General features: G+C 44.8%; 1 protein-coding gene across 5 annotated transcripts in view; it reads right to left on the bottom strand.

The window, feature by feature from the left end:
• Positions 1-1,418: 1,418 nt before the first annotated feature.
• Positions 1,419-26,444, bottom strand: part of WDFY2 (WD repeat and FYVE domain containing 2) — a 192,101-nt gene continuing 167,075 nt past the window's right edge. For all 5 annotated transcript variants that reach the window (NR_198888.1, NM_001435020.1, XM_010810713.4 and 2 more), the window contains 5 exons: positions 17,888-17,993; positions 12,916-13,017; positions 11,924-12,054; positions 9,778-9,886; positions 1,419-8,409 (listed from right to left, as the gene is read on the bottom strand). Coding sequence is in view for 4 of the 5 variants with exons in the window: in NM_001435020.1 (NP_001421949.1) it covers positions 8,380-8,409; positions 9,778-9,886; positions 11,924-12,054; positions 12,916-13,017; positions 17,888-17,993 (478 nt within the window). In the remaining variant the exon portion in view is untranslated. The remainder of the gene's footprint in view (positions 8,410-9,777; positions 9,887-11,923; positions 12,055-12,915; positions 13,018-17,887; positions 17,994-26,444) is intronic.

Here is a 26,444-nt window from a genome sequence, read left to right as displayed (position 1 = left end):
TCTGTGCGACCCGATAGACGGCAGCCCACCAGACTCCCCCGTCCCTGGGATTCTCCAGGCAAGAACACTGGAGTGGGTTGCCATTTCCTTCTCCAATGCATGAAAGTGAAAAGTAAAAGTGAAGTCGCTCAGTGGTGTCCGACCCTCAGCGACCCCGTGGACTGCAGCCCTCCAGGCTTCTCCATCCATGGGATTTTCCAGGCAAGAGTACTGGAGTGGGGTGCCATTGACTTCTCCGGAGGAAAGCTCTACATACACTCTGGAAGTTCAAGGGGAAATGAACATAACTCGGCATCAACGGAGGAGGAGGACCCGGGGAGGGGCGGGCACAGCTCAGCCAGTCCCACCATGCCGGGCCTCGGAGGTGTCTGAGGTGCTCAGATCGGGCTCTTAGCCAGGGAGCTCCAAGAAAGGGGCTTTTTGGTGGATCTGCCTGGAAGGGCCGTGAGCACCGGCTCCACCAGCCTGCATCGCTCCCTTCCTGAAGGACAGTAGGGGGCGCTGGAGTGCTGGGTGTGGGTGGGGCTGTGCTTTGACAGGCAGGCTGGAGGAGGGGGCCATTCAGCTGCCCCACCCACTGGCCCTTCCCAGGGGGCGCTAGTGGTAAAGAGTCCACCTGCCAAGGCAGGAAATGTAAGAGATGTGGGTTCCATCCCTGGGTAGGGAAGATCCCCTGGAGGAGGGCATGGCAATCCACTCCAGTATTCTCGCCTGGAGAATCCCATGGACAGAGGAGCCTGGTGGGCTACAGTCCATGGGGTCGTACAGAGTCGTACACTACTGAAGCGACCTAGCACAGCACAAGTCATTGATTGCTTCACAAATTTATCCATAAATAGGCCTCATGCATTTTTTTTTTTTTTTGTCAGTGGGGGCAGGCTATGCCGCATGGCCTGTGGGATCTGTTCCCAGACCAGGGATCAAACCCACACCCCCTGCATTGGAAGCTTGGTGTCTTAACCATTGGACCACCAGGGAAGTCCTGGATCTCATGAGTTTTTATAGAGGCCTTTCCTGGCTATATTTTTTCCTGAGTCCTCTCTCACTTCATTTGGAAAGCTTATCAACCACACTTAAAGCAGCCTTATGTGGGCTTCTCTCGTTACTCTGGTGGTAAAGAATCTGCCTGCAATGCAGGAGACCCGGGTTCAATCCCTGGGTTGGGAAGATTCCCCTGGAGAAGGAAATGGCAACCCACTCCAGTATTCTTGCCTGGAGAATCCCATGGACAGAGGAGCCTGGTGGGTACAGTCCAAGGAGTCGCAGAGAATTGGACACAACTGAGTGACTTTCACTTTTTTCTCACTATGTGAAAGATAAAAAGGACCACTCAGCCAGCCCTGGTGAATACCGACGCAGGGCTGCTGGGGTGCATGTGATCACAGGGCACAGCTCGACAACAATAACATGACCACAGGAAGGTTTCCACAGAGATTTATTTTAAACCGTGGCGGTAGCTTGCATTGGGTCTTGACACAGGTCATGGCTACACACACATTTTGGTTAGAGGGAAGCACAGAGGGAAAGTGAGCAGAGTTCAGGAACATTCACAACATTCAGCAGACATTTAACGTTGTGGGAAATCCTGGCTCATTCCCACCTAGTCACATTCAGGAAGTCAATGTCAAGACTGCTTGGTCTGGTTGGTGGAATCTGGTGGTAGAGGGCGTGGCGATGCCAGCGGGGTTCAGCTAGAACCACATTTGAGAAACCTCTTCCAGCTTTGGGCTTATGACATTCTCAGCCTGACCCCTTTCTCATTTCATAAAGAAAGACAAGACATTTTGTAAAGCAACATGCCGTGGCAGCCAGGTTCCGACTGGGTTGCAGGCTGATGGGCATGCAGGATGGAAGCGTCCTTGTCCCTGGTTATGGAGTCAGTGGGAGGCAGGCACGAATGTGGGGCTAGCACCTTCCCGGTTGTCCAGTTAGTAACAGTTTTTGTACTTTTCATGTATTTTCTTCTGCAAAATGACAGTACATTGAAAAAAAAAAAAGGCAGATGGCGTAAAACACAAATATGTAAGTATACATCGGTAACCAGCGACACCAGTATTTTGGTCCATACTTCATATGCTACTAACATAAGGCGGCCATCCATTTAAATGAAGGGAAAAGTGTTTTTAAGAGAAATACTTCTTTCGAACCATTTCCCATTTTTGTGTTACAGTTTACTCTCTCATGCTTCCCAGAGAACCAAGACGGGGCCGGGGGGTGTACGGGGGAGGAGAAAGGATCCTAAATATCAAGGTTGCATTCCAAATCTAACCTTTAAGCCAACCTGCATTTATTCCCTTTCTCTCCCAAGAAAGTCAGATACACTTGGATCCACAGAGGTGAACATTCTGAGGTATCTGTTTTTAATGAGATGGTACCATGATTGACCTCTGCCTTCTCCAACCTTTTTCAAACCTCCTGGGCTCTAGATGGGAAAATACAGGCAGCGGTTTACTTGATGTGACACCAGACAAAGGCAGTGGGGCACACTCCCATTTACCTGAGTTAAGTCAGCCACGAGCAGGCAGGTCACTGGTAATGGTCAGGTTAGTCCAGTGAGTAACAACAGTCATAGAATCGTAGCATCACAGATTGGAAGGGATCTTAAGCATGATTATCGAATTCAACTTTTCCTCAAGGCTTTTAATCTCCTTTCCACATCTTTTCCACTATAAATAAACAAGGGGCTATGGACTTGCTGTTCAAAAATTCCCTGGCTTAAGAAACACAACGGAGGAATCCCCTTCCAGTGCTGGACAGATCTAATTTTACACCCTGCTTTCTTGTGTTAGGCCCAGACAGGCTTCTCCGTGGAAGGGATAAATTTGAAAGGCAAAATGACAAACTAAAAACCTAAGGGTTGGTGTGTATCTAGTTCTTGATGGTAAGTTGAGTTCAAGTGTAAAAACGAACATAGATGTTCCTGAATTAAGTTACAGACATGCGATACTTGGGCACTGGAGGAAAAAGGCCCGTGGGTGCAGTACAAGTACCAGGAAGGACCGAGGCCCACCGTGGGATGGGGAGGCCCCGGGCTCTGCACAGCTGGGTCTACAGAGCCCTTTTACAGTCACTGAATTGAGAAAAATGTTCCCTTCCCTTGGCGAGTGCCCCTGCCGTGAGCATTTATCACATTTACCACACTGTACTGAGACGACCCACTGCTGCAGGAGCGATGGAAGGCCAGAGGCAAATGTGGACAGCAGTGGCCTGCTTGCTCACGGAGAGATCACATGTGGGCGGGGCCTCTGCTGTCCAGAATGGCCTCCTCCACAGGTCAAGGGCTGTCCTTTTTCAAAGGAGAGCAGCCAGGGAATAATGGGATTAGTATGTTGTAAGCTCATCTAGGGACTTCCCAGGTGGCACAGTGATAAAGAATCTGCTGGACAATGGAGGAGATGTAAGAGACTTGGGGTTGATCCTTGGGTGGAGAGGGAGCCCTGCAGAAGGTAGTAGCAACCCACTCTGGTATTCTTGCCTGGAGAATCCCATGGACAGAGGAGGCTGGCGGGCTACAGTCTATGGGGTCGCAAAGAGTGGGACATGACTTAGCAACTGAGCTCACAAGCTCGTCCAGACCAAAACCAGGCAAGCAGTGGTCTCCAGCCCCACCTCATGGCCTCTGGTGAGTGGCTGTGCCCCCACAACAAAGTTCAAAAATCAGTTAACCAGGGGTCCTTTTTAAGATAATTCCAGGTGTTTCCAAAGAAAAAGTAACTTTGATACTGGCCTCAGCTGCGGGAGGACTGGACTCGTCTGGCAAGCCTCTGGGTAAAGGTGCTTGGTGAACTGTGGGCTGCCTCCCTCCCCCTGCGGCCATGAGCATCCATCTGATAGTGATGAGAGGACCGCAGGCTCCAGGACTGCAGCTGCACACACGCTACTCTGGAGCTCCAACCGCAGGTGGGACCCCAGTGCCAGGCTGGTGCAGGTCTTGGGCCTTTGCTGGCACTGCTTCCACAGCCTGGAAACTCAGGTACTTCCTCAGCTCACTCCAACTCTTCATTTAACTCTCAGCTCTGGAGTCCTTTCCTCTGGGTTCTCCCCTCCCCTGTGGGTGCACGAGCACCTGTGTATCCTGGGACGGGACCCCACGCCCTCTGTCACCAGAGTCACCACGTGGCACAGAAATGAGCCACAGCAAAGACATGAAACCAGTCAATCCTAAAGGAAATCAGTTCTGAATATTCATCGGAAGGACTGATGCTAAAGCTGAAGCTCCAATACTTTGGCCATCTGATGCAGAGAGCTGACTCACTGGAAAAGACCCTGATGCTGGGAAAGATTGAGGTAGGAGGAGAAGGGGATGGCAGAGGATGAGACGGTTGGATGGCATCACTGACTCCATGGATATAAGTTTGAGCAAGCTCCAGGAGTTGGTGATGGACAGGGAAGCCTGGCATGCTGCAGTCCAGGGGTTGCAAAGAGTCGGACACAACTGAGCGACTGAACACCAACTCGTCTGCGTGGCCCCTGCCCAAGCCACAGAATGGACCTCCTGACCCCAAGCCTGGTTCAAAGGCTGGTGTGTGGTGGACACTCAGCAAAGGGCTGGACTATGAGAGTTAAGAGACTCAAGGGTGATATAGATCCCTTGGTACTCAGGATGGATTTAATCTCTGTGTTTCCCTGTCACGTTGATAGATAGCCACCCTCACATCCAGAAAAATGCGACTTAACTTTGTTCTAGAGGAGAAAGAAAATGCCAAAAGCATTGGCAAAATGTTTTTTCATTTTAAAATAGAAATCTTAGTGGACAAGGTCACTTAGAATTAAACTACTGTGAAAAGGCAAAACCAAAGGGATCTCATTTAATGGATATTTATGTCTGGTAACTTTGATACATAGTTCAGACTGAGTCCCTTGCTTAAAAGGTAAAATCCAGGCTTTAAAATTTGATTAATGTCAAGCAAAAATAAATTCGGCTTTTGAAAAAATGAGTATCAAAAATAGGAAAAGGCAGTATTTCATGGGAAGGGCGATGAGGAGACTCGCCAGGGCCCCCTGCAGGCAGAGGGCAAGATGCAGTTTCAGTGCCCTTGATCCCACTTAAACTGAGAGGCTGGCGAGGTCAGAGGGGCGAACGCAGGAAGTGGGTTAGGCTGATGGAGGCCTGCAGTGACTACCTTGCTGCACGAGTCCACCCATTCAGAGCCACAGGAGGTATCAGATTTGCCTGCGGCGAGAGGACCAGACCCAGTTTTGAGGGCTCCCTGCCTTGAGCCTCGAAGTCATTCCTCGCACTCACGCCATTATGAGTTCACGTTCAAAAGCAACTGTTCTTCCAAAATTTTTATAGATTCCCCTTGCTGATACCTCAACTATATCTAACTGCTTGGTGTGACTGTGCTTGGAACATTCTAGAGGCCTGAAGAGTCCCTTCCAGTTCTGTGATTTTACGATTCTTTGCATAACATTCAAACAATCCAATGAGAAACACACCATGGTTGACTGACCTCATAAAAAAAAAAGACACATGACTCCAAGTACTTCATCTAAAACCACTTGTGCTGCTGTGGAGACAACCCAGGCAGCGAAAGGGTCCAGGAACGTCATTTCTCTGGAGAGACGGAGCATGGTATTGGTCCTGCCCCACCAAATAAAAGGCACAAGCATGTATGTACGGGGTGCCACTTCCCAGCATTGATCGCGTTAGGCTTGACTTGCCAGAGCTTCTGTGTGTTGAAGCAATAGAGCAGAAAGAAAAATTATATATATATATAAAGTGCAATTCCAGTGGGGTAAAACAAGAACGATGAAAGTTAACCCAGACAGGAGACAAGCCAAGTGCTGGTGCCAGCTTTTGCTCCTAATGAATGAAGCCTCTATTCCATAAAATGCTTGGAAGGCACCCCAACACCAACACATATCGATGAGTTACACAAATGGTGGTGGGAATGTAATACTCCAGGATTCACAGTATTATAAACACACACAGTTGGCATGCTAAGTGCTTCTCACCGAACTAAAGCACCTACACGGATGAGGAGAAATGAAAGAGCAGAGCAACGGGTACCTTGACGCCTCTGTGGTCGCTGGCCGCGACGCTCACCACCAGGAAGTGTGGCCGCTGGTCTCCGCCTCTGAGCGGCTCGTGGGCTGGGGGCACAGCCTCGCTGGGAGGGAGGCGGGTGGACTGAAGGGCGGGCTCACAGACCAGAGCGATCACAGGCTCACATGTGACCCAACGGGGACAATCAGCTTCCCTGGCGTGATCCGAGCTCATCTCGACCCAACTCGGAACCACGTCAGGTCTGCTGGGCACCTGACCCACTGCCTCCCTGACACTGTTTGCCTCTCTGTATTCAGGCCATGCTCAAAGGAAGGGAGAAGACAGCCATTCATTTCTACTACTCATGTCTACCACATCGTTCTTTATTATGTACAACTCCGTAAGTGGCTCTAGGTCCTAGCAGTAAACTACAAAACAGATATTTGAATATTTTAAATTGAATTCCCTTTTTAAAGCTCTCTCACAATCATGCAGAAGAGACTCAGGTGAGTTATAATGGCTTTCACTGATGGCCAGCAAGGGCAGGGTGGAAGGGGCAGCTCAGTGGCCAGTGGTAACTGCTGCTGGATGGCGGTGTGTCTGTGTCCACAGCCTCAGAGTATGGTCACATGGGCTGATCTGCCCTGATTTCCCAGGTCATGGCTGTCCTGCACCATGGCTGCACGGAGCATACCCACTGTCCTGTGCCCCAAAGCTGCAGCAGCAGAACCATCTCGAGGAGGTCTGTCACCAGGAAGCACAGCTGGTCGGTGTTGGGGTGGCGGTGAGGGGGCGGTTATCCAAGTCTGGCTGGGAGTCCTTCTCCCAGTTAGAAAAGTAATGAATGATCGTGAGGGGAGAAACTACGACCACCCTCAATTGTCAAGTCAGCAGAGAACAAGACCCTGCGGAGGTAGGGCTCACATAGGGAAGGGCAAGTCATTGGCCTGTGGATCTGCAAGGCTTTGTGCAACCGTGTGAACCCCAAGGACTCAGGGGTCCCCTGATGCTCCTGACGGGTGAAGGATGAATGAGGTGGTCCGGGTAAAGTGCCGAGAAGGAGGTGGGCACAAAGCACATGCCTGCTGCTCATTTAAATTCTACTTTTACAGGTTGAAAATAAGTAGCCAAATGGGGTCTCTACACACAAGAATATCTCAGTTTATCAAGTTGATTGGATTCCCTTAAAATCAGGGTTCTTCAGGTTCATTTCCTAAAGCCTCCCATCCCCCTCTTTTCTGTACATTCCCAACTGGAACACAGAGCATGAGCTGTAGGCCTGAGTACCTTTTATGTCTCAGATCACACAGTTGGAGTATTAAAGCGTGCAAAGTGTTCTGATAAAATACACGAAGATAAAAATCTTTAAATATCTGGTTTTGAAAGGGGAAGCAAATACAGACAGTGAGGGATAAAGCAGCATACAACCTCACAGCAATGAACATGTTCAAGTTCAGAGGTGATATCACACAGAACCACAGATCTTAAAGACACTATTCTTGAAGGACACAGGGTTTTGTTGTTTCGTTTTGCTTGTTTTTAATATCAAGAGCAAAGGAGAGCTGTGTCAATAAAACTAAAACCCAAAAGGCTCAGAAAGCTCCCACTGAGTTAGAAAGGATCCAGGCACTGAGAGTTCAAGGTCTGAGTTTGATAATCTTCTTCTGTGGCTAAGAGTGGCTTTCTCACAGCAATTTTTTTTTTTCTTTTTTAATGTGGGAAAGAGAAAAACTGAGGCAGAAACATAAGGTCATTTCCACTCTTGTAAGATCTAGACATTACAAATGGATCATCCTTCGGGCAATTTAAGAAATCAGCTGGGAAAACCACAAGGATGGTTTTCCAGATCTCTCAACGGAGGGGGACTCCTACGAAAGTAGACACACTGCAAATAAATTGTGAATATGTTCACTCTGGGGAACAGTGGAGGAAGCTGAGTTGGGGGAAGACACAGACCACGGGATATGTGCCCAAGGGAGAGGATCACGGAAACTACTTCACAATGACCCCAAGTACCCTGAATAGTTATACACTCCTCATTTCTCCGACACACAAAGAAACAGCTAAAACCAAGTGTCAACAAATATAAAACTGAAAACACCCCACACTGAGTTTTCGGTATACTCAAAACAAGGGAGCAGAGCCAGACTGTATAAACCATTTGTTAAAAAAATATCCTCTTTTTATATTGTATGAACAAGTTGAAAGAGTTCCCTCACAAGAGCTCACTGACCGCTCACCGCCACGTGTGCAGGCGATGCGCAAGCTCAGCTCAGCTTTTCGGCTTCTCTCCCACCACTCGCACATCTGCTTTACTGCTCCAGTCGTGATTGGGGTTAGAACAACCGTTTCTTGAGTAAATTCTGTCTTTCTGGCGCCTGGAAGGGGCATCAAGACACGACTGGGGTCATATCCCACAACTGTAAAAAGAAAAAGATCCCTGATGAACACCTGGAGAAGGCAACAGCAACCCACTTCCGTATTCTTGCCTGGAAAATCCCCCGCACAGAGGAGCCTGGTGGGCTACAGTCCATGGGGTAGTTGCAAAGAGTGGGACACGACTGAGCAACTGAGCGCTGATGAACTACCATTCAACTGGGTTGAGAAGCCATATAACGTGTATAAGGAGTCCTTAAAATTGAATTCAAGTGCATTTTTTAACTTAACAAGGAACTGAGTACTATATGAGCATCATGGATAAATCTATACAGTAGTACTTATCCATCAAAAAGTTCAACATAATCCTCAAAAAAAGGACAAAGGCAGCTGGAAGTTTTAACCCAGCTGATGGAGAATAAAGGCAGATGAGATTTATTCAAGGAAGAAGGGAAGTAACACTATAAGGCAACAAATGGGTAGCCAGATGTGTCCTTTCTGTATCTCATCTCATCTTCCAAACAGTTCTACGAGATGTCTCGATTTCAAAAATAAAGGAAGCGAGATGCCCAGAATTTACTTAGGACTGGTGGCTTCCAAAGAGGGTTATTCTAACCACCTTATCCTGCAGTTGCCTCCACGAAGGAACCAGAAGAGCCCAGGAAGTTGGGCTCAGTGAACCCAGGCGAGCCTCTGCCACTGGGAGCCTCAGAGAATGATGTGGGCATGGCCTCTTTAGTCCTGGGCTTTGGCTCGGGCAGGGAATCCACATGGCCTAGCACAATTCTTAGAGAGGCTCTGGAGGACTGCTTCTGGATTAACTGATCTCACTGGGAAAAGATCTTGTTTATTACTTTTTGCCTTATCCAATGCTCGGCTCAAAATCTTCTGTCCTCACAAAGCCAAGGCCAGCAGCACCATCTTCCTCCCCTGAACTCTCCCAGTAACCCTTGTCCGTTTTACTCTTTTGGCTGCTGAACATGTTAATAATTGTTAATAATAATTACTATGTTAATAACATGTTAATAATAATTAACTGTCTTCTTAAGAGTATGTCCCCAGGAGACTAGTGGCTCCTTTCAGGGGAGGGCCAGGTCTCCTTTTGGCGTGTATAGCCAGTGACTGTACATGGCGTGTAACAGGTTCTCAAAGATGCTCATTGCTCAGGGTAAGCTTTAAGAGAAAGTTTCTGAGCTCACCTCACATAGTCTTGATGCTTCTGTACATTTACTTAGGGCCAAAGATGGAAATGGACTGACTCAGTGGTCATGAGTTTGAGCAAGCCCTGGGAGATGGTGAAGGACAGGGAAGCCTGGTGTGCTGCAGTCCCCTGGGTCCCAAACAGTTGGACACAACTGAGTGACTGAACAAGGACAAAGACAGCAAGCTTCGAAAATACGATGGCGTCCCACCTTAATAACCTTGTCAGTTCCCGAAGTCAGTAACCATCCTCTGGTCGCATCAAAGTGCACGTGCACGATGTTATGTTTACTGTCGTGGAAGGTCGCGGTGGGCGCACGTCTGGAGGGAGCAAAGGAAGTTTCCAGAAGTGAAAGGCAGAGTATATACATGAAGAAGATCTAGAGTGACAGTAAGCTCTAATTTTTAGCCAAATGGCTCAAACGACCTCACGGTTAGAGATGCTCCTCAGAACTACTTTTATTCCCTGGGGATGAAAAGAATGAAAGGATTCTTAGACGGTCCAAAATGGTCAAGAGATGTTGAAGTTTCTTTAGAAACTTTCTGGAGAAATTTGTTGCTCTGACTGAGTCTGTGAGATTCTCCACCCGTGCTGTTAACAAATCTTTAAAATAACCCACTGTGCTTTTGCTAAGTTTGATCTCAGAAGGACTTGCTGATAAAAGTCTACTTTGGTCTATTTCATTTTTAAAAAAGCACATTTGTTAAAATGCCTAAGACACTACCACTTTCATCTAAGGGCTATTTATTTTTTCTCCTCTTTACCCTGGTATAAGTGCAGACTTGGGTTTTTCTGTGGCATTCTAATGCTTTAACAAGTAAAACAATATATAAACAAACACTGCTACTTGCTTTTTATTTTTTCAAGCCTTGCATTTTTTTAGTAAGAAGGCTGCTAACTGCCTAGATGCTCTAGAGGCAATGCAAAATGTACCCATGGGGAAGAGGCAGAAGAACCAGTGGTGTGGGACAGCAACATAGGGGATTAGGCTGCAGTTTTCTAATCATGTTTCAAGTTCCCACTCCTCAGCAGTGGGCTCTCTGAGACAGCTGTTAATTGCTCAATCTGGAGAACAGATCTTCAGTACCCTAAAAATGATGATTGCTTTAAAATATTTAGAACTAAAGAATTAGGTTTAATCTGTAGTCACTTAGACCCTCTGAATCTGTGTCTTTAATGAAGAATTCAACAGGAATATCCCTAAAGTCTCTCGCAGCTCCCTAATTTAATGAGAAGCACTCTTTTATTAATTTCATCACATATGATGAGCAGAAAATAATCAGTGAACATAAGTGCTTACTTATGCAAGGGCATCTTAATTTATATTTGCTGTGATTAAATATGAATAAAAAACATTTCCATTAACATGAGGGTTATCTGCAAAAGAATGTTTTGTTTTATTAACTTGCCAAGAATTTCCTCTAAATGCTGACCTCCTTGAGTGCATCTGAAATATGTTTCTATTTATATGCAGCTTTTAGGACATCCATCTAGTACTTAAAATGATTTTACTACATTATATGGGGGCGGGGGTGGTGGTGGCGGCGGTGAGAATTGGGCAGACAAGTCCCCTATGAGATTCTAATTCACTAAAAGGGACACTTGGTGAAGAACACTCTGTTTACATGGAAGGCAGTTTGCAACAGCTAACATTAAAAAGATAACATGGAGTCTTTCCTGGTAGTCCAGTGGTTAAAAATCTGAGCATCCAATGGGAGAGGTGAGGGTTCGATACTTGGTTGGGAAACTAATAACCCAAGTGCTGTGCAGCATGGCCAAGAAAATTTTTTAAATGTTAAAGAAAGAAAAGAAAAAGGCAACATGGATCTGCACCCCCCATCCCCCACCAAAAAAAAAGCACTGTAATCTCAGGTTCTGGGTTATTGGGCAAGGCCAACCAGCAAGATTCAGCAGCTGGGCAACTGGTGGTACAAGACTCTGAGGAGAAGAGACTTGGCTTTTTCTGGAAAATAAAACCTCTGGGGCCCGTGGGCTTATTCGCTCCTGCAAAGATACCAGCTCCGGCTAACAGTGAAGCTCAGGCTCCTGTATTCCCGGGCAATTCTCCAGTAAATGAGCAGGCAGAGGATTTCCTCCAAGAACATCTATTTTCAATGCACACACCCCTGGGATTAACAACAGCACAGAGATGATTTCTCAGCGCTGCACTCTCTCCTCCTGCCTCACAAGAGGATACCACCTCCTGATGGAAAGGAGGGCTTTGCCCACCTGCCACGGTCCATATTGGAAACCACCAGAAACCAGGGTGCCATTATTCATGGCTGCGGGGCTCGGTGCAGCGTTCGGGTTGCCCTCGTCCCTTAACCTCGACAATTCCGCAGGCTGCTGTGACTTACTCCTCATCTGTGATGGCCTCGTGGCAGCTGTCACACACCCTCACTTCAAACTCGAAGCCCATCAGCGGGATCGGGGAGCGCTTGGAGCTGCACTTGCCGCAGACCGCCTTCCCGCACTTGCGGCAGTGGTGCTGGAGGGAAGAGAAAACGTGCTCAACTGCGCCTGTGCGCCTCCGCTGCGCCAGGTACGCCCAGGTGTGACCCACAGCCTCCAGGTGCGGATGCTCAACGGGAGGGCCCCAGCCCACTGGAAGCGCGTGCCAGAGGCTCTTCTTTTTGGATTCTGTTTACTCAGAATGAGGACTGTTTAGGAAGTAAATCTGATTGTGCCACGGCCCCAAGCGCCCCTTTCCCCAGTCTTGGTTCTTTCCAGTTATCATCAATGTGAACCTCCCCCAGTTGGGTTATCTTAATGGTGTCGGGTGTGCGGAGGGTTTACGGAGGAAGTGCCACCTCCAGAGATCACGCTGTTCGGCGAAGAAGAACTGGGATGAAACCAGGCTCAATTCACTGTCTACATGTTGGCCGTGCTCAAGCTGGGTGGACTGGCATTTGATTTCCTCGGGGGGCAGACCAAACCCAACCATAGAATCAGGCTGAAAATGCTGTCTTATAAGTAGATCTAAATAACTAAAACTAAGATGGAAGGAACGAAAGTGAAATTAAAGAGAAATAAGTATCACTTACATAATTTCATGGTTTGGTACCATTTGAGCTAAGCTCGGCCCCTCTAATTTTAAGGTATATTTCACTAGATGCCACTAGAATTCTAAAATCATATCACTTAACTACTGGGAACAAGTCACTACAGAAACTAAATCCAGTAGGAATGAGCTTCAGTAGAGAAAGGGAATAAATTCAGCAGAAAGTGACTCCAAGAGAATAACTTACCCCCATCACAGCTCCCACCCAGGGGTGTTATTTCTTCCAAGATCACAAGGTAAAGTTATTTCTAGGTGATAACGTTTTGATGAAGCAAGCATATCACCCACCTGTCTCAGGCCGATTTTCTTACTGTCCCACATTTGCTTGAAGTTCCAGAAAAAAGGCTGATCGCACTTCTGGCAGGAATCACTGTCCAACCATTCAGGGGTCTTGCCAAACAAAGCACACAACAGATGACAGTGAGAAGCAGTGAGGATCGAGGAAGCATCGACACTGCTGAAACTTACGCAGTCAGGATGTGTCTCTAAGAAACACATGTGATTTCTCAATCATTTAAAAAATATTTACTGAATGCCTCGTGACGTGTCAGGTCCTGGGGATGTAGTGGGGAAGAAAAAGAATTTAACATCATGGAGCTTGTAATTTATCAGGGAAGATGAAACATGATAATCATATTAATAGTAGTTAATTTCCCTGGTGGCTCAGACTGTAAAGCGTCTGCCTACAATGCGGGAGATCCGGGTTCAATCCCTGGGTTGGGAAGATCTCCTGGAGAAGAAAATGGCAACCCACTCCAGTACTCTTGCCTGGAAAATCCCATGGATGGAGAAGCCTGGTAGGCTACAGTCCATGGGGTTGCAAAGAGTTGGACACGACTGAGTGACTTCACTTTCACTTTCATTATGTGAAACAGTAGAAGGATCAAAGGTCAGAGACAGAGAAGCACAGAGTGCTATGAGAACAGGATGATCTAGGCTGGGGTTCAGGACTTGTCTCTGACAAATGATAATAAGCTGAGATCTGGGGATGGATGACAGGAGGCCAGGCACACGGGGCTGAAAGAGGGCAGGGCTGAGAGAAGGGCAGGATGGCTGGAGCGCAGTGTAGGGGTGAGGAGAGAAGGGCTGGGGGTGGGAGAGGGTGTAAAGGGCTGAGGCTGGAGGGGTTGGATGTAGAGGCCACACCACAGACAGCTATGTTGGTTTAGGACTTTATCTCACAGTCTCTGATCATATGCAATTATCTCATACTCTGATCATACACAATTATATTCTCTCTGTGTACAATTATATACATCTGCTTATTACACTGGCATGCAGCTACATGTGCTGGGGGGACAGGACCCGACCACAGTGGGAACTCAAAAAGCACTAGCCCACTGTCATGTCGGAGTCAGCAAGGTTAGTCCATTTCCCTACCTTTATTTTTTATTTTAAAAAGAATCCTTATATTCTTTTGTAAAAATTTACTTTATTTATTTTTGGGTGCACTGGGTCTTCATTGCTTTGCACAGGCTTTCTCTAGTTGCAGCGAGCAGGGGCCACTCTCTTGTTGCTGAGCATAGACTCTAGGGCTTCAGTAGTTGTTAACTCACCAGCCCTGCTGCTGCTAAGTCACTTCAGTCGTGTCCAACTCTGTGCGACCCCACAGACGGCAGCCCACCAAGCCCCTGTCCCTGGGATTCTCCAGGAAAGAACACTGGAGTGGGTTGCCATTTCCTTCTCCAATGCATGAAAGTGAAAAGTGAAAGTGAAGTCGCTCAGTGGTGTCCGACTCTTAGTGACCCCATGGACTGCAGCCTTCCAGGCTCCTCCATCCATGGGATTTTCCAGGCAAGAGTACTGGAGAGGGGTGCCATTGCCTTCTCCACACCAGCCCTAGAGCGCAGACTCAATAGTTGTGGTGCACAGGCTTAGTCGCCCCATGGCACGTGAAATCTTCCAGGACCAGGAACTGAACCTGGGGAAGTTCTCCCCTAGCTTTAAGCAGAAACAAACCTAAAGCTATATATTTTCTCAGGAGGAAAAAAAAGAAAGCAAAAAGGTGACACTTTAAGAAAGTTTATTTATTTTATTAAAACTGAGGAAAAGGGACTTCCCTGGTGGTCCAGTAGTTAAGACTACGAGCTTCCAATGCAGTGGGCCTGAGTCATATCCCTGATAGGGAAGTAAGATCCCACAAGGTGTACGGCATGACCGAAAAAATTAAAAATGCAGAGTGCAATGACAAGGATACAGAAAGAATGATAATACATTAAAAAAAAAAAAAAAAACCTGAGGGAAAGAAGTAAGTTTCAACTTGCTTGGTAATTTTCATGCCCTAATTCATGTAAAGACAGATCAATAAAATAATACAAAGTTTCTTAGCTTAAGACAACAGTTTACCCCTAAAAGACTTATCTATATTGTGATTTTTCAGAACAGTTATGATGTAGGAAAATAAGGAAGATTTACAACACACACACACACACCCATATTTTACAAGGAAGCATGCAGGTTTAGGATGTGTATAAAATATGTTAGTGGGTGTCTAAGAGGAGGGAGCTGAGAGTAGGGCTCTGAAAAGGGGGGAAAAATCAGCATGTGTAATATGATTCTCTTTTTCGTCAAAAAAAGAAAAATCTAACATGTGTATCTGCAGAGAAAAATGTAAGAAGGGATGTTTGCCAGTATGTGAAGAGTGATATTTCTGGGTGGTGATATCATGGATGGGCTTCCCCAGTGGCCAAGCCGTAAAGAATCCACTAGATTCTTCAGTCCCTGGGTGGGGAAGATTCCCTGGAGAAGGAAATGGCAACCCACTCCAGTGTTCTTGCCCAGGAAATCCCATGGACAGAGGAGCCCAGGCAGGTTACAGTCCATGGGGTTGCAATAGCATGGGATATGACTTAGCGACTCAGCAGCAACCCTGAGTAACTGATATTCTCTTTGTTAACGAGCACTGTAATTTTTCTACAAAGAACGTGTATTATATATACTTAAAAAAAAATAAAATTGTAAAAAAATCAGATTTTGTTAAATGTATAAACACACGTTTAACCTACATCAAGATGTCAAACAGATCTGTGTTCAGCCACTCAAGGCCTTCTCCCACCTGCCCGCCCTCAGGGCTGCCACCCCATCTGCTCTGCGTCCATTGCTCTGCATGTGACCACTCCTGTGTTTCGTCTTGGTCAGAGTGCTCTCTCTCTCTCTCGCCACAACCCTTCGCTGGAAGGTGAGCTGATGGTGACAAGCCCCAGCTCTGATGCTCTATCAACTGTGGTTGATTTATTTATACCATCGAATCGTTTTCGGAAGCTTTTCCCTCCACGTCTTTTCTTCCAGAAAGGCTACCAGCCCTTCGGGTCAGGGACAGCTTCATTACATCTCAGGCTTCCCGAGCTGGGCGCCACACGGCACCTGCCACAGGTAGGCAGCCCCACGGACACACCTGGGAGGCTGCACGCTTATCATATATGACACTCGCGAAAGATGGATGCGACCATCACCACCGCTCAGTTAGAGCTTTAAATCACTCGAGAAGATTTACAATAGTCAACAAGTACCAAGTGCCCGTATATCTGCATGTCAAAAGGCATCACTGGAGCAAGATGGCTCCAAGGACTGCCCACCGACCGACCGCCTGGTTTCCTTCTCTGGAGAGTGCACTGGTATCCTCCTTGGACTTCTGTCTACCGAGGGCAGAGGCTGTGTGCACACAGGGAAACGAGCCCAGCAGCTCCCGTCCCCGGGTCTGGTCAGTCAGGCCTGGGAAGAAGCCTGGGCACACCGGGCGTGACTGTCCCTCACCCAAAGCAGGCCGCCATGCACCTGGCCGGCACACGCTGTCTTTATGCCAATAGGGCCAGATTGTATTTTCAAAAGCAATAATCCACTATTCCTCACTTCCTGACTGAAAGGATCACTTTAATTAGTTACTAATAGAACTCCTGTGGATTTACAGTTTGAGCAAATCAAACTTTAATCTTCTTAAGCATTTAATTACTGGCATTTGAAAGGCACAGCATTGTGGGTAACGGCAATGACTCTCTTGCAATGAGACTGGGGTGAGGCTGTGGAAAGAAGTTGGGAAATGGCCTTTGTTTAATTTTTAAAGTGTTGCTCTTCTAATTCTTGTATCCTTTGAGGACACAGATTAGAATACACATGGTCAAAGGGAAAATTTACCCAGCATTAATCTAGGGAAATGAGAAAATGGTTAACTTCAAAGTACTTGTCAAAGGGGACGTTCAGTAAACAAACCAGCTGTTATGATGCTGAACGATGAAAAAGCAAATTCATCGAAAAAAGAATGTTATGGTTAAATTGGCAAAATTTATGTTCTGTAAATTTTATCTCAATAAAAAATTGTGTAAATAGTAAATGAAAAAAAGAAAAAAGAATGTTACGACAAAACTTAAATAAATGCTTAAAAATGACAAATTTTTATAAATAAAAAATATTTATATCTGGAGAACTGTTTAGAATATGACTCATAAAAACAAAAAATTATCTCTAATATTTCTATTAATACCAAACTAGGATTCTTCATCAAATACCACTTCTCACACACCAGCCGCCATTTCCCCCAATAACATAAAGGGCCAAGTTGTCTGCTTTCATAGTGCACTTTAAGCCGAACGGCTGTAATTACCTGAAAATAAATCTTTCTTCTCCTCTGAACTTGTAAATCATGCAACAGATTTGAAGTCTAAACAGCTTAGTCTCAGCCTCCTTACGAATCTCCACTGTATGAGTATTATGTGCAACTTTGTGAGGGGCTTATAAAAGGAAGCTCCTTTCATACTAGAATTGTATTTTATTTTACTATTATTGTTTTTCTGATTTTCTGACATAACATGTCTTATTTTCATGGTTTTCTCAAAGAAAAAAGTGGGCTTCCCTGGTGGTTCAGTGGTAAAGAATCTGCCTGCCCATGCAGGAGACAGGGGTTCGATCCCTGGTCTAGGAACATCCCACATGCGGCAGAGCAACTAAGCCCCTGTGTGCACCACAACCGCTGAGCCTGTGCTCTAGAGCCCGAGTCCCGCAACTACCAAAGCCTGAGTGCCCTATAGCCCACGCTCCACAAGAGAAGCCGCTGCAATGAGAAGCCCGCGCACAATAAGTAGAGAGTAGCCCCAGCTAGACGCAACTAGAGAAAAGCTTACACAGCAACGAAGACCCAGCACAACCGGAAAAAAAAAAGAAAGAAAGTGAGCAGGAGGGGAGGCTGAGGCATTCCTCAGCGGAGTCGGAGGTGCAGAGCCCAGCCTGGTGGCCATGGAAGGGTGGCTCGAGCCTTCTGTGAACCTACCTCCTGCCTCTCCACGTCCATGTTCCAGACCACGATCCCACCATCACCACCACAGGAGATGAGCTGCCGCGTGTGCTGGGCATAGGACAGGGCCTGGACTTTGTCACTGCCGAAGAAGCAAGAAGAGTCAGTGACGGTTCCGAGGGCAGGGAGAGCCCTGAGGGCAGGAAGCCTGGCGGTGAGTCTCGTGCAGGCTCACCCCTGAGTGGCACCCAAGAGCAGACCTTGGAGACCGGAATGGAATGGTCCACATGCTAATATTGGGAGAGTACTTGAGATTTGCAACATTTAAAATTAGTCAAAATGCTCCTTTAATAATTAGCGATGTTGAACATCTTTTCATGTGCCTGTTGGCCATCTGTAGGTCTTCTCTGGAGAAATGCCTACTTAGGTCTTCTGCCATTTTTTGGATTGGGTTGTTTGTTTTCTGATGTTGCATTGTCTGAGGTGTTTGTATATTTGGGAAATGAAGCCTCTGTTGATTGCATCTTTTGCAAATATTTTCTCCCGTTCCATAGGTTGTGCTTCCGTTTTATTGATGGTTTCCTTTACTGTGCAAAAGCTTGTAAATTTGATTAGGTCCATTTGCTTATTTTGCTTTCATTTCTTTGGCCTTGGGACACTGACTAAGAAAATATTGCTGTGATTTATGTTCAAAGGGGCAAGTGGAGAAGGGATAAATTATGATTATGGGGTTAGCAGATACACACCACTACATATAAAATAAACAACAAGGATTTACTGTATAGCACATGGTATATATATATATACTTCTCTCGGAGAAGGCAATGGCACCCCACTCCAGTACTCTTGCCTGGAAAATCCCATGGATGGAGGAGCCTGGAAGGCTGCAGTCCATGGGGTTGCTGAGGGTCAGACACGACTGAGCGACTTCCCTTTCACTTTTCACTTTCATGCATTGGAGAAGGAAATGGCAACCCACTCCAGTGTTCTTGCCTGGAGAATCCCAGGGACGGGGGAGCCTGGTGGGCTGCCATCTATGGGGTCGCACAGAGTCGGACACGACTGAAGTGACTTAGCAGCAGCAGCAGCAATGGTTCAGTGGTAAAGAACCTGCTGGCCAACGCAGGAGATGCTGCTTTGATCCCTGGGTTGGGAAGATCCCTGGAGAAGGAAACGGCAACCCTCTCCAGTATTCCTGCCAAGGAAATCTTGTGGGCAGAGGAGCCTGGTGGGCTACAGTCCATGGGGTTGCAAAAGAGTGGAACACAACTTATCGACTAAACAACAACAAATATACGTATATGTATAACTGGATCACTTTGCTGTATATCTAAAACTAACACAACATGATAAATCAACCATAGTTCGAGTTTTTAAAATGCTCATGTGAGATGCTAAGGCCCCAAGAAGAGGTGGTCTCTGTCAATTACCAACACTTAAGGAAAAAAGCTGTTGAACTACTTATAATCGTACTGGTTCCTTAATTATCAATTAAATAAAATCTGTGCCATCTGTTCATGTTATATTTGTAAGGTCATCGGGCACCTGATGGAGCCAGGTAACTGTGCTGCCTAAGACTCGAGGCGCCAGCACGGCTCCCGGGGTGAATCCACAGCAGCAACAGACTTGAGTTCACTGAGTGTCTCTCTCTAGTTCTCATGCCCTCTTCCCTCAGTTTGTGTCTTATTTTTCTTTCTGGTTCGTACATGGCTGACAAATTTTTCCCTCTTGGTGGGGAATCCAGTTTAAGGGTCTGACAATTTAGTGACCACCACCAAAAGATGACAGAGATCTACTCCACTTTGGGAGATAAAGAATGGGGAGTCTGGCTTCTTGGCGGTTTTTGTTTGAATATTCTTCTGTTTTGAGCTCAAATTAATTGAGAATTCTGTGCTCACTGGGAAGGAGAATAACTCTGTGAAATGTGGATTGGTGATTTTGTGTGTGTGTGTGTTTGTGTTTTCTTTTGACTTGTGCCTCCAGTTGTAGGACTGAAGCTGTTAAGCTCTGTGTGCCTGTGTCTGAAATTCAGGGGGTGTTTACCTCTTGTGTATGGAACACTTTCCTATTTCTGAAGGTGCCAATAAATTAGATTATGGTACCTGTTAAATTATAAGCACTTGCTTATAAAGATAAACAAATGTTTATATAAATTGAATATTTCTGAACTTCACAGAAAATAAGGAAATTAAATCCCTAAAGCTTTAAATTTACTAGGCTTAAAAATAAAAATTATTTTACAGAAAATACTATCTAACTCAGTGATATTTTAAGACTCCCAAGTTCACAAAACTAACTCTTTGGCAAATGACTAGTGTGATGAGTTTCAAAACACAGCCATGTCTTTTTCTGGCTTTGTTAATGTTAAATATAATGCAAATGTACATTTTGCTTTACTTGGGTTGATTTCTTCTAAATTTATATAGGATAAGTGGTCAAATAAGCTAATATTATGCCTATATAATATTTAAGATTATGAAAAATAAGCATGTTCAATTAAATAATTTTTCTCATAAACTTTAGATAACAGTTATGTTTTAAGCATACCAACTTAAAGATAATTCCCAAGATCTTGGGTAATTTACAATGGAATCACAGTAAGTTGAGCTAACTGGTAAGTCACCAGACACCTACAATGGATAATTTCTTTCTTTTTAAAAAAAAATTAATCTATTTATTTTTGGCTGCATCGGGCCTTAGGACATTCAGAATCTTTCCTTGCAACATTAAGGCTTCTTTCTAGTTGTGGCTTGAAGGCTCAGTAAACCCTTGGCATGTGGGATCTTAGTTCCCCGACCAGGGATTGAACTCGTGTCCACTGCTTTAGAAGGTGGATTCTTAACCACTGAACCACCAGGGAAGTCTTGATCATTTCTAAACAAGTTACTGAAATTTCAACTGTACAGCATAATATTTAAGATTATATATGTTTGCTTATTTTTATGTGCTACACAGAGACTGTAACTTAGGCACGTGTCTGCTCAGTCACGTCCAACTCTTTTTGACCCCATGGACTGTTGCCCTGCCAGGCTTCTCTGTCCATGGAATTTTCCAGGCAAGAATACTGGAGCAGGTTGCCATTTCCTACTTCCCAACCCAGGGATTGAACCCCCATCTCCTGCGTCTTTTGCATTGGCAGGGGGATTCTTTACCACTGTGCCGCCTGGGAAGCCCAACATAACGCAGATGAGTCATGTCAAATGAACATGTTCCTTTGTTTTACCATTTTAGAGGGATGTAAAAGTGACGTACATTGCAGGAGAAGCTGACGTCACGTTTCATGAGCTGTGCTAAGATGCTCCCTATGATGGAAAGTTCTTAATTATCCATATCCTCTGTCCTCCCAGTCTTCTCTACAAAATAAGTTAGTTACTTTGGTTAATTACTAGAATTAAAATGGGTGACTGAGATGATGCCAGGTGCAATGATGAGAAGGAAATACAACTGTGTCTGTGTTGTAGTTTTGGGGAGGGGAAAAAACGAGAGAGTAGTTTTAAAGCAGTGGTTCTCAAACTTTTTAGTCTCAGGACCCCTTTACATTCTCAAGTCTTATTTGAGGACACCAAAGAGCTTTAGTTTAAGTGAGTGGTAACTATTAATATAAGTGGCCTGATGGTAACTATCAATATAACTGGCCACCTGATGTGAAGAGTTGACTCATTGGAAAAGACCCTGATGCTGGGAAAGATTGAGGGCAGAAGGAGAAGGGGATGACAGAGGATGAGATGGGTGGATGGCATCACTGGTTCAGTGGACATGAGCTTGGGCAAACTCTGGGAGCTGGTGAGGGACAGGGAGCCTGGCGTGCTGCAGTCTGTGGAGTCTCAAAGAGTTGGACACGGCTAGGCAACTGAACAACAACTATCAATATACTTGAAATCAATCTGAGAAAATTTTAAACTACTGATCAATCTGAAAACAGCAATGATGAATCCATTCCCTTTTAACCAAATAACATATGTTTTGGGAAAAATGTATTTTCCAAAACAAAATATTTTGAAGGCAAAATGGCATTGTTTAATATCTATGCAAGTCTTTCTAATGTCTGGCTTAGCAGGAGAGAGCCAGACACTCATCTCTTTCTGTGGGCATTATGATGTCACTCATGTAGCCTCTGGAAAACTCCATTTTATACTTTTGAGAGAGCTTGAATGAAAAAGGCAATTTTAAAGTAAAATATAAATTTGTTCCAGAATATCAAAGAGAAAAATAAAGGACAAAACATGGAAAGTGAATTTTGCTTGCTTTGATTTATAATACTTGGGAGTCTAAAAAAAAAAAAAAAAAAAAGCTGCAAAATACATTAAAATCTTGGTATAATTCCCTTGGGTTTGATGGCTTGCTTCCTTAGTTTGCTGATTAATGCCTTGGACTACAATGCAAAAGGATATTCCTTACCTTCTATAGAATCTGCCTAGCTAGCAGAGATTTTGTCTCACCAAAATCCTTTTCACAGCTTTATGCTGATTTGAAAAGTTCTTGATTATTTAAGGAATGAAAAGAAGAACAAGGGCCCTCTTTTTAAAAAGAGCTACATTCTTTAAGACTGTACTGTTTTCTGTATTTATTTCCCAAGTCTTCTTGTTACTCTGATTATATAGATAGCCAAGTATTGTTTTTTTTAGGCACCTGTGCTCCTGTCTTAAGTATCTAAAGATAAGTATCCTTTGACAATAATTTTGGTTTTGCCTTCCCAGGTTGAGCCCTATATTTTGGGGGGAAAAAATTGTTTAAGATACTTTTTACACCTAAAACTATCTTTGAGATTTCCAAGCAGGGTTCTGGAAAATTACAGATCTGTTTCCTTTGCCTCATAAAAATAGAGATGGTATTAAAAAAAAAAATCAATTTGTTTACTGTGTTACTATTCTAAGAGTTGCATAGGAAGAGCTGTCAGATCAGAGAAGATGCTTAGTCTTCCCTAGGTTAAGTCAGTATGGCTAAAAGATTATTAATATATTTCTGAGATTGTATATTACATGCCAAGACCCTAGAGCTTTATCAATGCTTCCACTGTCCATAATATGCTTTTACCTTCAGGGAAAACACTGATCAATTGCTCAGGAAATAGTTATGTAGGGAGTATCAGTAGAGAATTTCACTCTTCTCAATTCTGATATTATCACAGTAAAAAAATATCCATTAAGTTTCTATAATCTACAGGTAAATTTGTATTATTTTGATGCTTGCCTGAAGGCTTTGTCACAAGCTACAGGCCAGAAGGGACAATCTCAGAATTTTGAGGAAAACAATTCTATGCACCAGGTACTTTTAAATACTGGCATTTTAAAGATTCTTTAGGCAAAGAATACTAGACTGACATAACTTAGTCTGTAAACTGGGATAGTGGACTGAGTCAGGATTTCCTTGGATTTCAGGACTTTTTTTAGTCTGGAAGTAGATGGCTTTACAAATGCCCTGGGATATGGATTGAGTCAGGATTTCCTTGGATTTCAGGACTCTTTTTAGTCTGGATGTAAATGGATTTACAAATGCAGACTGCTAAACCAACACCCAGCAGAACAAGAATTAACAACACAGGACCAAATGAACTGAAGAGGGAAATTTTACTGGCGTTATTTGTCTAGAATACTGTTGCTGTTGTTTTAACATTCTACTTTTTTGATCTATGAGGATGCCTTTTCTCTTACTTAACCTAGAACATCAGCCCTGGGTGTTCTTTGGAAGGAATGATGCTAAAGCTGAAACTCCAGTACTTTGGCCACCTCATGAGAAGAGTTGACTCATTGGAAAAGACTCTGATGCTGGGAGGGATTGGGGGCAGGAGGAAAAGGGGACGACAGAGGATGAGATGGCTGGATGGCATCACTGACTTGATGGACGTGAGTCTGAGTGAACTCCGGGAGATGGTGATGGACAGGGAGGCCTGGCGTGCTGCAATTCATGGGGTTGCAAAGAGTCGGACACAACTGAGCGACTGAACTGAACTGAACTGAACCTACAGTTTAGTAAAGTCTGCTTTGGTAAGCTAAATCTAAACATTTAAGAATAATATCCAATTCTCAGAAACCCCCCAGAATTCAGAAACTGTTACTTTGTCACCTTGATTTTCATGGCAATATTTTACAGGTTTAATTAGAATCTATCCACAGGATATCACTGGGCAACCAAGCCCTTACCTACAGTTATGAGTAGCCTCTTTAGCAACTAAGGGGGCCAATGCCTTGGGAAGTGGTCCTGCTTCCCGAAAGGAAAACTGGTCCTGTACCTGGTTTGCAGGGTCCTGGCATTACAGGTGTTAAGAAAGCTACCAGGCCAAGAAACTAGCAAATGTTGAAAACCTCAAAGAATTCAACCAAAGTTATAAGTATTATAGGTGAACACTGATGATTTCTTGGGCTTGTTTTCCTGCTGCTGCTGCTAAGTCGCTTCAGTCGTGTCTGATTCTGTGCGACCCCATAGACGGCAGCCCACCTAGCCGTGGAATAGCAGATAACAGAGGCTCTGAAAAGCCCAATCCAAGATTTCTTATAAAAACTTTTGTAAATTTCATGGTCTTAATAGTTGCTTAATACCATACATCTCCATATTTGCAAAGCCAACTAAGATGGCCTATAGGTTAATTAATACTCTTACTGCACCAATGCAAATGATGAGGTCAAACTTTGTGAGGCCAGCAGTTTTTCTATGACCAGGAATAATCTTATTATTATGATTACAGGTGAGAAGAGGGGAGGATCTCTCAGATCAAAAACTTGGAAATGGGTAAAAAGAGATTGCTGGGTATCTTTTTCAATGGAATATCAAGTGTAATCTGACACATCCTTCTGTGTTTTCTGCCTCTGTGGGAGTCAGAGTTATTATCTTTAATTGTGCTATTTTATAACTCTGTAAACTGTAGGAAATTGACAGTATTGCAAATGAATCTTATCCAGTGAAGATGCAATGAATCCCCATGCCCGGCTCCTCCCATGGAAGAAGTCAGTTGTGAAAATACAAATGCATTTCAGCACTCTCCATTGCCTCTTCATGTTTCTACTCTTTGAATTTCCCTTTGAACTGGCTGTAATATCTTACTAGTTCCTTTACTAATTAATGACTAATATAAAATCTTTCACTAAAAAACAAAGTCAATTTTCTATCTCTCCTGGTTGTGATTAATGCTTCATACATTTCAGGGGATGGACTGATGCCATTGTGACATTCAGGGGCAAGAAGGAAAATCCATCTAGTTGAACAGACTCATAACCACCCAGTGATCTGAACTACAATTCATTTGTTAAGGCACCTTGATACATATCAATGATCTTGCAAAACCAAATAAGCTACAGAAGGAACTGCTTTGCCACTCATAGCTGGCAGCAACATTCAGCAAGAGATACATAATTTATGGGACTCCAGTCCTGTTAATATTCCCACACAGAAGAACACAATGATGAATGCGGGATCCCAAGCCTTGTAATAAAGCTGCTCCGGGGCTTCTTGATTTAAGGATTCAAAATACAACCACCTTGCAATTAAAAACAAGATGAGGAAACATTCCCAGGTTTACAGATCCAGGGTGATAAAAGAGTGAAGGATACCTTCCTCTTGCACTCATGTTTCATCTGGCATCATGTAGCATTGATACTAGAAAGCATCTTAAAACTGGTTATTATTTAATCAATGAGCATTCCGTGGGCTGCACTGCAAATGCTCTTATGAGTGTATAAAGACCCCACTTTGTTAAAATAAAAGAATTACAAGATAATGACAGCAGAGCATTAAACCAAGGGTGGGGCCATTTTAAGCATGAGGCCTTGTGCGACTGCAGAGGTCACATGCCCTGAAGCTGGTCCTGAGTCTAATGCTTCTTAAGAGAAAAGGGTAGCGAAGCCTTCATATTCTCTATAGGAGCAGATTTTCAGACACAGGCTAACATCTACCTAAATGTCAGCTTAGGTCCTCCTCCATCCCCGAAGAGTAGGGGGTGGTGCTTAACTGTATACCAAAGAAATGAAACTGTCCAAAGTATGGAAAGTCTCAGCCCACTTGGTGAAATCTAATCAGCTATGCACCTACTTCCAGAAATCTCAGGCTCTTAGATTTGAAACTCCCACCTTCATGAATTTTCCAAACCTCCAAGGACCAGAGGGGTGGCTTCCCTGGTGGCTCAGTCAGTAAACAACCTGCTTGCCAATGCAGGACTCTCAGGTTCGGGATCCCTGGGTTGGGAAGATCCCATGGAGAAAAGAATGGCCACCCACTCCAGCATTCTTGCCTGGAGAATCCCATGCACAGAGGAGCCTGGAGGGCTACATACAGTCCACGGGGTCGCAAAGAGTCAGACACGACTGACTAAATCACCTAAAGCACAACTGCCACCAAGGAGCAGGGGAGGTCGGGGAGCAAGTCACACTGAGAGGCCTCCAGGTACCTGAAAACACTGTCCTGAGTTCCTGCCGTTCTGTCTGATCCTAAGAACTCTGAGAACCTATTCATCTCCTGAGATCCAGATCAGGAGGCTACCTACTTCCTAGTGCAAAGGCAAGCTGTCCACCTTTCCCTTGTTTTCATACATCCAGGGCAGCTCAAGAGAGGCAGGGTCTGTTTTTCTTAGTCACCTCTGGGTCCTAAGAGCCCAATACAAAGT

The sequence above is a fragment of the Bos taurus genome, chromosome 12 (genome assembly GCF_002263795.3).
Source record: "Bos taurus isolate L1 Dominette 01449 registration number 42190680 breed Hereford chromosome 12, ARS-UCD2.0, whole genome shotgun sequence".
Taxonomy (NCBI): Eukaryota; Metazoa; Chordata; class Mammalia; order Artiodactyla; family Bovidae; genus Bos; species Bos taurus.
The sequence above is the reverse complement of the archived record's forward strand: the minus strand, read 5'-3'. Positions and strand labels throughout refer to the sequence as shown.